Genomic DNA, 11,852 nt, shown 5'->3' with positions numbered 1-11,852 from the left:
CGAAACATTATTGACATCCAAATTTTAATCATGGATTTTTCAAATTATGGCTATCTGGCTAGCAATAATGTGGTTCAAATTCATTTTTGACAAGATCTCTCATTTACAAGTAAAGAAGAATATCATTAGACTGTAGTAATAATGAGAAATTACGGTCATCTTAAAAAAAAAAAATATGGCCATCTAGTTTTTTATTATTATTATTTTTTATTTTTTTAAGGGAGTTTTAACGAAAGGCTGCAGTATTGTTCACTTTAACGAAAAACCACATTTTTACACTAAGAAATCAATCTAGGTACTATTCAATTTACTATTTATTTTATCCATATCATTAAAACTCAAAGTTTTCAAATTCTTTTCATTATTATTTTTTTTTCCTTTCCTGATAAAAGGTAAATTTCATTACCAATCAACACAAGTACAACAAAGGCCTAAACAAGTTAAGCACAAAAAAAAAAAGAAAAAAAAAAGAAAAAGGGGGCACAAACATATAAAGATAATGGCTGAAGCCCAACCTTGGAGCCCAGCACACACAAACAAACCACACAGAAAGACCTCCTAAAGCTGCAGATGGCCACCAGAAATCCGCACAACGGTCCGCCTCCCTCCACGATCAACAGGGATCACCACCCCGAGCCTCACTCCCCGCATTCCCAGTCCTTCGTGCCACTCGCGTCCCCACTTGAAGAATCTCTCTCCCCATCTCCCTCCCTATCAGTATTAACCTGTTTGGAGAGATAAGTTTCGTAGATTTTGATGACGAGTTGGGGATCATTCTTCACCAAATCGTCGTACTCCAACCGGGCAGTGAGCTTGTCCATGTTGTCGGTGATCACTTCCAAGGCCGCGTCCATGACGTCCTCCGCGTTATGGCGCCAGGCGAAGGTGTAGGTCGTAAGCGCATTGTCCCAGTTGAGCTTGGACACCAAGAATTTCTGGCAGTAGTGCTTGAGATGCTGCACTTGGTATTTTTCAGCCAGTATTAGGAGGTCGCATGCCAAGTTCTGGTTAAGGCATGTCTCAGCAGTGTAGAGGTAGCTGACAAAAGCTTGTAGGGCATCGTAGCGCACATCGGCAATGTTAACGGTACCACTCCGACTTTCTTCCATCTCTTCATTCTCAAACATGGCTCTGAACACCGGAGAGCGGTTCACCTGATTCGTTGATCGAATAGAACCGTTCAGTTTTTAAATTCTCTTTCAAAGATTATCCACACGAAAAACCGGCTAAATCTGAAATTGTTTAGCCATTTCTACACCTAAGAGCACCTCCTAGTGCTTCTAAATGTTTTTACCTTAGTTAAAAGCGCTTTTGAATCTTTGATTGTAAGAACACTTTTAGCATTCTTAAACATGCTGAGAATGCCTTAAAAGTGCTTTATGACAATAAAAACACTCCTAAACGCGTTGGGTATGAAAACTCTCTAGTGTTCCAACTTTTTCCTAAACTTGTAGCCTATTACAGCCTTCAACTTTTATAATTGACCAATTTTCCCCTAATTTTCTCTCTGAATTTTAACTTTAATTGATTACCTCTCTAAAATCTTATAAATAGCCCATTTCTCTTCTAGCATTAGATTTTAAAAAATTTCATCATGTTTTCATCCATTCAATTTTTCATTCTTTTTGCTCCCGTACAGTTGTCAAGTGTTGTCTGTGTGATCAAAATAGATTGAAAAATTGGATGAATTTTTTTTTAAAATCTAGCATCAAGGATAAAATTGACTGTTTATAAAAGTTCTGGGGTGATTACTGGCTAATATTAAAGTTTAAAGGAAAAATTGACTAATTATAAAAATTCAGGAGGTTAATCGGTTAAAATTAAATTTCAAAGAAAAAATTGACAACTCTATACAAGTTGAGGGGCAAATTGACAAATATGCCCTTTGGAAAGCAACTTGTCCGAGTAATTGCTTTTTCTAGAAAACACTTGAAAATTTAAGGGTTTGTTTGATACTCTACTTGAATCCAACTTTTTAAATTTAAAAATAATTTTTAAGTTTTAGGCTTTAAAAACTTGTTTGGTAGGACTATTTTCAAAAGCTGAATTTAAGACTAATTCAAAAGCTGAACTTAAGATTAGCTAAAAAATATATATTTTCTAAAAACATAAAAAGTGAGTTTTTAAACTTAAACTCACTCATTTCTTTTCTCCTCCTCCTCCCTTCTCACTCCAAATCTCTCTCTCTCTCTTTTCTTCTTTCTCTTTCCCCTTTTTTTTTTTTTTTTTTTTTTTTTTTTTTTACTTTTTTCGTTTTTCTTTCAATTATCTTCATTCTTTCGATTCTTTCTCTCACTCTTTTTCCTCTATATCTCGTTTAATTGTATCATTTCTTTCTCTTTCCTTCAATCATCTCTTACTTTCTTTCCTCATTTCTTCTTTTTCTCCCTCTCCTGCGATTCCCTTTCTTTAAATCTTTTTGTCTAGTTTAAGTCGTAAGATTTAAAAATTTTAAATTGTAAACCAATCAAGTTTTTAAGTTTTAAATAAAATTGTTTTCAAGAAATGTTGTTAAGAAATGTTTTGACAAATGATAAAAATTTTCAAATAAGATACCAAACAGGCTATAAGAGAAACACTGGTTTTATTAAAAGCACTTATGAGCCTAAGTGCTTTCTAGAAAAGCAGCAGCAAACGTCCCCTAAACATGCTTACATCTTCATTCAGTAAAGCAGCGTAAGGTTGGCAAAATGATACTAACCAGAACGGCCTTATGAGCCTGAACGGGCGGCTCAGAAGGGGAGTTGTCAGAGTCCAAGGCAATCAGAACGACGTCGGAGAAGGAAGCTGCCAGTGACGTAGTAGAAGTGGTCGGCGACGGCGAGCACAACTTGAGAAATTCAATCTTATCCTTGAGCTCTTCGTTCTCACCCATCAACTGCACCTTGATCATGTCGGCCTCCATGTAGCACCCCTTGCAGTACATGCCGCCGCCATATCCGTCGAAACCACCTTCGCAAGATTTGCAATTGAATCGTTGCCTTCGCATTCTTCCGAGTGGGTGATCAAACACGAACGTGAACCTCAACTCCACTATATTGACCAAAAGAGAAACGTAGACTCTCTACTAGTACTGGTCTTGCCACTTCAATTATTGTGCACCTTCGTGGAAAGTTTTAAGGATGAGGTTGTGGGCCCGTCCTAGCTAATGGCATTGAGGAAGCGTCATTGTTACTACGGTATAATAATATTTCTTTTGGTAGGGTTTGTTTGATAATTAATACCGATTGTGTTGCGTATGCCGGATTCGTACCCAATGAATGTGACTCATTGCACCAACAGAAAAAAGAAAGTTCAAAAGAGAGAGAAGCCAATGAAAACACAGCGAGAAAGGCAGATGCCATGGGCCTTGGAGATTAAGTAAAGTGATGCCACCCACGCTAAAATGCACCATGTGCTACCACAAACAGTTTACCACTTGATATTTGTATCTTCACTAGCTAGTTCATCTACTTAATTATACAAAAAAAAAGAGAAGACCAATTTGAAACTCGTATGATCATATCTTCACAAAGAATCCTAGATTCAGGTCGGGACAACGAGCACCTATGTCTTCACGGAAGAATCCTTCTGGGCAGCTGTATTCACCTGTTTGGAGAGATAAGCTTCATAGATTTCGACTACAAGTCGTGGATCTTTCTCCACTAGCTCCACGTACTCCTCCCGGGTAGTAAGCTTGTCCATGTTGTCTGTGATCAATGTCAATGCCGAGTCAATGATATGCTTCGCATTATGCTGGTGCGCAAAGGTGTAGCTCAAAACGGAATTTTCCCAGTTCAGTTTTGACACCAAGAACTTCTCGCAATGGACCTTGAGATGCTGCACTTGGTATTTTTCAGCCAGTACTAGGAGGTTACACGCCATGTCCTCGTCAAGGCATACCTCTGCTGTGTAGAGGTAGTTGACGAAGGCACGAAGGGCATCATAGGACACATCACTGATCTTGATGGTGCCACTCAGGCTCTCTTCCATCTCATTCTCAAGCATGGCTTTGAACACCGGAGAACGGCTCACCTGGATAAAGCGACCAAATGCTTGAAAGAAATTCAAAGACGGAAACGCTAAAACAGAACTATATTTCCCACGAACATTTGATCTACTCAAAGCATAAAGCTTTCCACATGAACAATAAACTACATCAAACAAAAATGGAATAACAATGCTCACAGATTCATAACACCCTATATATAATCAAACAAGTTTTGTTTAATGCCTCTCAATGAATTATATATGAACCGAGTCATAGATTCATAACACCCTATATATAATCAAACTGAGTCATTAGAACAATATTTCTAATCAGACTATAATATAATGCAACTAAATAGTTAAAACCAAATTTACCAATTGATGAAAATCCCAAGACTTACCCAAATGATTGAATTGTTGAAAAGGAGATTACTTTTCCCAAAAGAAATTAGTAAATAGGAACTTGAATTTAAATTCTCTTCTCAAATTAACCATTTCCCGGTACCTACGTTTCATTCAGGCAATAAAGCAAACAACTTGTGCGCAAGCTCGTAGACCCACAATCACAGCTACCAACAAGTTCACAACAAAAACAAGGTAAATCTGAATGAGGACTGACCAAAACGGCCTTATGGGCCGGCACAGGCACGGCGGAGCCGGCGGAGGCATCCTCGGAGGCAACCAAAACGACGTCGGAGAAGGAGGCGGGGAGGGAGCGAGTGAGGCGGAGGAAGGCGACCTTGGCCTTGAGGTCGTCGATCTCGCGCTTGAGCTCCTCCTCGGTCTCGTTGGCCTCCTCGTAGCACTCCTTGCAGGTGCCGGCGTCGTCGGATTCGTAGTCCTCCAGGCACGATATGCATTTCATCGTCTCCGTCGGATGAAATTAAAGAAAGTGAGTGAGAGAGTGGCGAAGTCGAATGATTAATGTTGTCGCCAGTTTACCTCTTACAAACCATAATTGTCAAATAATCTATATAATTATTCTTTTTTTCTTTTTTATTTTGAGTACATTGATATAATTTTTCATTAAGAGGAATGAAAGTTCAGCTAAATCATATAATATGCAACTTAATTTGGTATCGAATTTGTCATTAAAGTTAAGGAATTGAGTTTTCGAAACAATTTGATTTATTGATATCCCAATTTTAATGACGTATATGTTTGAAAATTTTAATATCAATAAATCTAAATCGATTGTTTTTTTTTTTTTCATCTATTCTGAACTAATGTGCCACGACCTGATTACTTTACGAGTTATATAAATAGTTTCAAATTATTGATAGATCAATCTTACAAGTTACATGTAACAAGAAGTTGTAAATAACCAACAAACGTTGACCTACAAGAAATTGCCATAGCCACCTTGAAATATTATTTTACACATCCATTTTAATTTTTCATTAAACCCGTCATGCACTTTTCTCGGTTTTTTTTTTGTTTTTGTTTTTTTTTTAATTTATAAAAATATTTTAAGTTGATGAAACACTAATGTGACAAACATATTAACATGTAGGTGAGCCTCACTCATGCCACGTCAAACATTTAATTCTCACAAAATATAGCAAAATTTAGATGAAAATGGACTTCTACGGAATAAAGTAGCCCAAATTAAGTTTTAAGAAGAGGACGAAGTAAAGTTTTAACAGACATAAAAAAACCCAATAATGATTAAAAGTATAAATATATAATGAGCAAGAAAAAAAGTAAGGATAATGCTTGTGTTCCTCACATACAGGGGACTTACGAATAACAAATTTTTACTGTCTGAACATTATAATCAGACTATTTATTTTCTTTATGATCACCTAAAAACTCTATAAGCACAAAACTATTCAATTTAGAGATCTTTTAACCGTTTATATGATTTTATTTAAAACTCTATAAACTTTTTTGACCCGAAAAAAAAAAAAAAAAAAAAACCACACTCAATAACCTCTTTCTACCGTCCGAGTCGCAAACTCTTTCCGTGTGTTGTCAGTGTGTTAAAAATTCCCAGATAAGAGAGAGTAATCTCATCTTACTGTACCAGGTCTCCCACAAGTCATAACATCCCGCTCCTCCTCAGATTTCTAGGGTTTCGATTCTCTTTTGGGCGCTCCAAATTGTTCCCTCAGGTCAGCTTTCTTCTCTCTCACTCTCTCTCCTTTGCTGTTTCCATTTTTTGTGAGTTTTGATTTCTGTTTTGTGGCCGAGAAAATGTGTGAACAGAAAGGAAAAGGAAAACCAAGTCTTGAACTTTAAATTCTCAGTTTGCTCGATGTAAGCAACAAATTGCGCTTTACTAAGGATTCGAAGATTTGGGTTGGTTCAGCGTAGTTGAATTTTAGATTTATTTCTTAAGAGAATGAAAGCTAGAGACTTTGAAGTTTTGTATTTTCTCGGCTACCAAACAATGGGGGATTTTACTGTGGCTGGTTTGGTTTGTATGTCTTCTGGTATTTTCATTTTTTAGGTTTCTGAAATTTTCCAAGTGCTGAAAACATTGGAATTTGTAACCTAGGTTGCTGCTGTGAAACCCAATTTTTCGCACTGTGAAGTGTGAGAAAAGTAGGTTTGATTGGGAATGGGAGTCGAAGAAGGTAAAGGCAATGGTGGTAATATGGAATGCGAGAAGGAAGTCGAATGCTTGAAGAGTGAATCCAATGGATTTGGTTTTGGGAATTCTACTGACGCTGCGAAAGGCAGCTCTGGCGCTAGTGAGGGTGTTCGAACTTACAAGAGGCGGAGGCAGGCGAGGTTCAGTTGGGATAGCAAGTCACAGGATTATGGGGGAGCTGATGTGGAATCATCGAGTCAATTGGCAAACCAGGTATACCTGTAGCTATTGCTCTGCGCTATTATTTCATGTTGACAAAAACAATATTCTTTATTAATTAGACAATTTGTAAAGCAGGACTGTAATATTCTATTATGTTCGCTGATCTCCCTTCTCCCCTGTAATTTTTTTGTGTTGAATTTTAACGGAATTCGACTTGAGCACTGGTAAGCTGTACTTAGTTTAGACAGAAAAAATAGCTTATGAATCACATCCTTATGTAAAAATTATAACAAGGCTCATAAATTTTGAGCGCCCAATGAGTTTAAACTTTAAAGTTTAGTTTTTAACTCAGAACAATGAAGACTTAGGGAGGACCGCATATTACTTTTCTCATTAATGCATTTGAGAACTCATTAGGCTATTTAGGGGGCACTGCTAATAGGAGGAAAATGAGAGAGGTTTATTTTTCAGGGTAAGTGTGAAAGCGAATTTCTCGATTGCAAGTTGAATTTTTGTGATTTATTATGGGTTAATTTTACTTGAAGCTTTGAAAACTGTGATAAACAATGGGAGCAATGTATGAGCATTCTTCCCTGGATCATGAATACCTCATTGTGGTGCTTTACAATATGGCTAATTTAGCTATAATGAGCTACAAATGTTATGTAATCTACGTTGTCCTCGAATAAAAAGTTTTATGTACACACATAGAGATATAATGTCTTCAGTTACATTTCCTTCAATCCAGCCAATGGGACTATTTGGTCCTTGTTTTTCTCATTCAACATGTTTGATTTCTGTAGCTTCTAAAGGAACCAGTGGGCACAGATATACACAGTAACTCTTGTGAGCAAGTCCATGTTCGAATGAACAGTTCAGATGCATGCTCAGAGAGGTACTGTACAGATGCTGTGCTGGAGAACATGTATCGGTCATTAGGCGATGGTGAAGGTGGTGTACAAGTGTGCATCCGGGAAGCACTTGCACATTTTCGAGAGATTGATCACACAACGCGAGTTAAGGTTTGTGCAGCAACCAAGAGTCCATGTGTTCCACATATAATAGCAGATTTATCGGCTATTGGCCATTGCTTTCATACTTTTGAGTTTCAAGACAATTTGATTTTAAAATTCTGTTATATTTATTGTGTTGCAGGAATCTGGTGATTATAATGAGGATAGGCACCGATGCTGTTTTCTGACACAGTCTATATTGAATGGATCTCAAAAGGCAGCCAGCATGAATGCTGGTGTTGTATCGAATGGATTTTCAAATAAATCAAACCATCATACAGTTACAGCGATGTGTCAGCGTGCTTTTTATAATGTTTTAGTTTCCGAAACGTTCACCTCGTTGTGTAAAGTCCTGCTGCAAAATTTTCAAGGAATTAAGGCTGACAGCGTTTTCGACTTTAGTCTCATAAACTCAAGGATGAAAAGGGGAGATTATGAGCATTCTCCAATGCTCTTCTCAAATGATATGCAACAGGTAAGTTGGATGGTCTTATGTTTTAGCTGTCATGATAATACATTCTTATATTCTGCTTAATATCATGGTGTGAATGTGATAATATGAGGTTAATGATTCAAAGCATGTTTGTGTACAACAGATAACTTTAAAAGTAATACTTTTATAAGTTTACCATTTTGGGAATGATTATGAACGTATGATTGATGTATTTTCAGTATGCTCTTCATTATTTGGCTCAAGTTGAAGGTATTGGTTGGTAAAGTCCTGCTTTGTGAAAACACTCTTTGACTAATTCTTTAAAAGGTGATTTTGATAGTGAAACTATCTGCTACATGAAAATTTTGATCCCATCACTTGGCATATTTATGAGTGAAAAAGATTCTGTAAATGTTAGAAAGTACCAGAAAACTATGCATACAAGTGAGGTTTGGATATTAGTTTGAAGTCTTAGTGTACTAATGTTCTTCATGGCTTGTAATTTTTATAGCCCTGCTTTAAATTTTTTGCAATGTTTTGGCGGTCTTAAATTTTATTGGCTAATGTATGTGTCATGGTGAGGCATAGGTACCTGGAGACATGTGAACATTTTTGGTTGCTTTCCTTTTGAATGACCATCTTTCTGAGGCTTGATATACATGACATATGATTCTAATTGTCTTTTCTTTTGAGATGTATATGTGTGAATGGTATACACTTTGAAAGTCTCCCACCTGTTTCACTAATTATGTCCTAAAGTCTAAATTGTCTCATCATATTCCGCCTTTTTTTGGTGTGTCAATTACATATTCCGAACCTGAATATTTTACAGGTATGGAGAAAACTTCAAATGATCGGTACCGACTTGATTTCTCTTGCAAGAAACCTCTCGGACATGTCTAGGGCTTCTTACAATGAACAGGTTAGGTGATTCAGTTGAAGAGATGTCTAGTCCAAATACCTGAAGATTTAGTTTAAAGAAATCTATTACTTCCAGAAATAACTTATTGTATGGTCACTCTGTGGTGTTGTAAGCTTGATCTCGCAAATTATTTTATCTGTCATCTCAGGTGGGAGGTTCAGTCCGCAATACATTGAAATATGGAAAAAATGAGGTACAAGAGTTTTCTAATTTTAACATAGAATTGAGTTTGCCGAATCACAGACATCTGATGAATTGCCAGACTGTATGGTGCATTTGGTGCCTTGGAAATATAAATTTAGGAAACGCTTTCAGAAATCTCCTAATATTCTTATGTGTTTACGCTTTTAAAGTAGTTGTTACTTTCACTTTTCTAACTATTGCCTATTTTCCTTTTGCATACTTGTCACTTGTAGGATTTTGTCCTCTCAGCATTTTTAGAGTTTCATGTCTTTTGGGATATGTGAAAACAGTGATTTGTTTAATTATTGTGATGAGAATGGAGTCACCTGACAATTAAAGAATTCTGAAAACAATTTTTGTCGTTTTCGTTGTCAATCTACTTCATGTCTGGCTAAATGCATCTCAGTTATCATTCATACAATTTTATTTAAATTTTCAAGGCATTGATCAGCTGGTTTTTAGTAGTATACTAACGTTTGCCACTTTAAAACAGTTCTACCACTTGGGATCTGACTCACATGCTAAACTGGAGCAAACAGAGGATTGTGGTGTGCACAGTGCATGCACTTGCAGGTGCTGCGGATGCCATGCAAATGGGAAGGATTGTTTAGTATGTGATTCATGTGAGGAGATGTACCATATCTCTTGCATTGAGCCTGCTGTCAAAGAAATTCCTCCAAGTTGGTATTGTACTAGGTGCACTGCAAATGGTATTGGATCACCCCATGAGAACTGTGTCGTGTGTGAGAAGTTGAATGTGGGCAAGACTGTAGTTGATGGAGTTGGAGGTGAAAGTGTTTCTACAGAAGAAGAAACAGTCAATGAGACAGGTGAAAATTCAAAATGGAGTGCAGATGATGGAATCCAGCTATCGGAAGAAAGCAAAAGAATTTGCAAAACTTGTGGACTTGAGGTAAAAAACAATGATAGTTTGAGGACATGTGGTCATTCATACTGCCCCAAAAAATACTACCATGTGAGGTGTCTGACAACTAACCAGTTAAGATCGTACGGCCCCTGTTGGTACTGCTATTCTTGCCTATGCAGAAATTGTCTCATTGATAAAGATGATGATATGATTGTGCTTTGTGACGGTTGTGATCACGGGTACCACCTCTATTGCATGGAACCACCACGCACTTCCATTCCAGCTGGAAAATGGTTTTGCAAAAAATGTGATACCGGAATTAAGGCCATACGCAAGGCAAGAAAGGCTTATGATAAGAAAGAAAAGACACAGAGAGCGAAAAGTGAAGGTTCAAAGAAGTTGAATGAAAAAGGGGATGGCAGGGAATCAGAACAAGGTAGAGGGGGAATGGAGGTCCTTCTCTGTGCAGTCCATACTCTAGATAATGAAGAGGATATGAAGAGTAATTAAGAATGAGACGGTTTTCAGGGAATGACATGTTGTCTTTAAGTAACGGATTTGATTTTTGTAGGTCTATCTCACGGCTAACAAGTCTGTTAGTCTGCGTTGGAGGCGATATTTTGGTAGGTTGTAAACTCTGTTAGATTCTGCTGACTTTTGGATACTTAACTCAGCGAAGGAAGGATTCCGAAATGGCTGTAAATGTTGTTTCGTTCTTGCTAGAAGTGCACAGTTTGAGAAAACAGGACGGCAGATTGGTAAAGTGACCATTTTAACAGCCACCATTGAACATACTGGTGGTTTCTACTTTTGTAAGTAGTTATTTTTGAAAGGTATCAGAATGTAATTCTCCGCGCATATGTTGTAAGACGATGAAAGCTGATCAAATTTCGATAACTAATGGAACACTTTTTTGAACATTTTAAGCTCCTTGTCGGGTCTTTCTTGTCTTGTGGTCTTATATTTTGGTACATGAAGCTTGATTTAACTTTTGCAAATGCTTCTTTATGCACGAATCTGCTCTTCATTGAGATTCTGTTTGGTGGACATGGACGAGTACTTCGTCCATAAAATAAACTTGTGATGTTTTTCTATTTTTGTTTTTGAGTTACTGTTTTATATAATTTCAAAGTCTCTATCAATGAGGTTGGTTAAGTTAGTAAGAATCGTTCTCTACGCTGAACTAAGGTTTAGGTTCAAGTTTCGTTATCAACAATCTCTTGTGGTGGCGATTTGTTAAAAAAAAAAAAAAAATAGGCTGAGACCTTTTCTGTAAGTTTTCAAAGAGGCCTATGGTATGCTATGACGCTAGGATGGGGTAGCTCCCCTCCCTTCAACTTTTTGTTGCGAGAAAAAAAAAAAAAAAAAATCTCTACTTTATTGATCCATGCTCTATCTTTTAGCAAAGGTCATACTACTTCCAATAGTGCATTGGAGGTTGATTTTTTTTTTTTTTCCTTTTTGTTTAAGGTTCGATATTTCTAATAATGCACTGCAAGCTGAACTTTTGTTTTATGTATCCCTTATAGCAACGCCACCCTTTAAGACGAAATATTAAATAACCTTTCAGAACTTTGACACCACCCTTTCATTTGATTAAATTTGTATTTCAATTTGAGGACCCTCAATATGCTCTGCCTCTATTGCTTTTACATATCACTTGCGAAAGTTTTGGAAGTCCACTTCAAAGTTCCTTCAAACTCTGT

At 37.0% G+C, this 11,852-nt stretch overlaps 3 protein-coding genes across 3 annotated transcripts; 1 reads left to right on the top strand and 2 right to left on the bottom strand.

The window, feature by feature from the left end:
• Positions 1–296: 296 nt before the first annotated feature.
• LOC103945207 (BTB/POZ domain-containing protein At4g08455) lies at positions 297–3,120 on the bottom strand. The gene is made up of 2 exons (XM_009355747.3): positions 2,702–3,120; positions 297–1,154 (listed from the first exon to the last, which is right to left on the bottom strand). Exons 1-2 carry the CDS (start codon positions 2,987–2,989, stop codon positions 639–641), a joined length of 804 nt encoding a protein of 267 aa, XP_009354022.1. The 5' UTR covers positions 2,990–3,120; the 3' UTR covers positions 297–638.
• Positions 3,121–3,325: 205 nt separating this feature from the next.
• LOC103945209 (BTB/POZ domain-containing protein At4g08455-like) lies at positions 3,326–4,927 on the bottom strand. The gene is made up of 2 exons (XM_009355749.3): positions 4,589–4,927; positions 3,326–4,014 (listed from the first exon to the last, which is right to left on the bottom strand). The coding sequence occupies exons 1-2, from the start codon at positions 4,832–4,834 to the stop codon at positions 3,547–3,549; spliced, it is 714 nt and encodes a 237-aa protein (XP_009354024.1). The 5' UTR covers positions 4,835–4,927; the 3' UTR covers positions 3,326–3,546.
• Positions 4,928–5,922: 995 nt separating this feature from the next.
• LOC103945210 (PHD finger protein EHD3) lies at positions 5,923–11,066 on the top strand. Its single transcript, XM_009355750.3, has 7 exons — positions 5,923–6,083; positions 6,470–6,778; positions 7,531–7,749; positions 7,883–8,215; positions 9,006–9,095; positions 9,244–9,288; positions 9,772–11,066. The coding sequence occupies exons 2-7, from the start codon at positions 6,533–6,535 to the stop codon at positions 10,654–10,656; spliced, it is 1,818 nt and encodes a 605-aa protein (XP_009354025.1). The 5' UTR covers positions 5,923–6,083; positions 6,470–6,532; the 3' UTR covers positions 10,657–11,066.
• Positions 11,067–11,852: the final 786 nt, after the last annotated feature.

The sequence above is a fragment of a genome, unplaced genomic scaffold (genome assembly GCF_019419815.1).
Source record: "Pyrus x bretschneideri cultivar Hongxiangsu unplaced genomic scaffold, Pyrus_bretschneideri_v1 Contig1, whole genome shotgun sequence".
Lineage (NCBI taxonomy): Eukaryota > Viridiplantae > Streptophyta > Magnoliopsida > Rosales > Rosaceae > Pyrus > Pyrus x bretschneideri.
The sequence above is the reverse complement of the archived record's forward strand: the minus strand, read 5'-3'. Positions and strand labels throughout refer to the sequence as shown.

What these genes read in the sequence shown, in the direction of transcription:
- LOC103945207 (XM_009355747.3), bottom strand. Translation starts at nt 2,989, where the DNA reads ATGCGAAGGCAACGATTCAATTGCAAATCTTGCGAAGGTGGTTTCGAC. An exon ending in AGGCTCATAAGGCCGTTCTG is followed by an intron (nt 1,155 to 2,701) that starts GTTAGTATCATT and finishes TCAACGAATCAG; the next exon opens with GTGAACCGCTCTCCGGTGTT.
- LOC103945209 (XM_009355749.3), bottom strand. Translation starts at nt 4,834, where the DNA reads ATGAAATGCATATCGTGCCTGGAGGACTACGAATCCGACGACGCCGGC. An exon ending in CGGCCCATAAGGCCGTTTTG is followed by an intron (nt 4,015 to 4,588) that starts GTCAGTCCTCAT and finishes CGCTTTATCCAG; the next exon opens with GTGAGCCGTTCTCCGGTGTT.
- LOC103945210 (XM_009355750.3), top strand. Translation starts at nt 6,533, where the DNA reads ATGGGAGTCGAAGAAGGTAAAGGCAATGGTGGTAATATGGAATGCGAG. An exon ending in CGAGTCAATTGGCAAACCAG is followed by an intron (nt 6,779 to 7,530) that starts GTATACCTGTAG and finishes TGATTTCTGTAG; the next exon opens with CTTCTAAAGGAACCAGTGGG. An exon ending in GGGCTTCTTACAATGAACAG is followed by an intron (nt 9,096 to 9,243) that starts GTTAGGTGATTC and finishes CTGTCATCTCAG; the next exon opens with GTGGGAGGTTCAGTCCGCAA.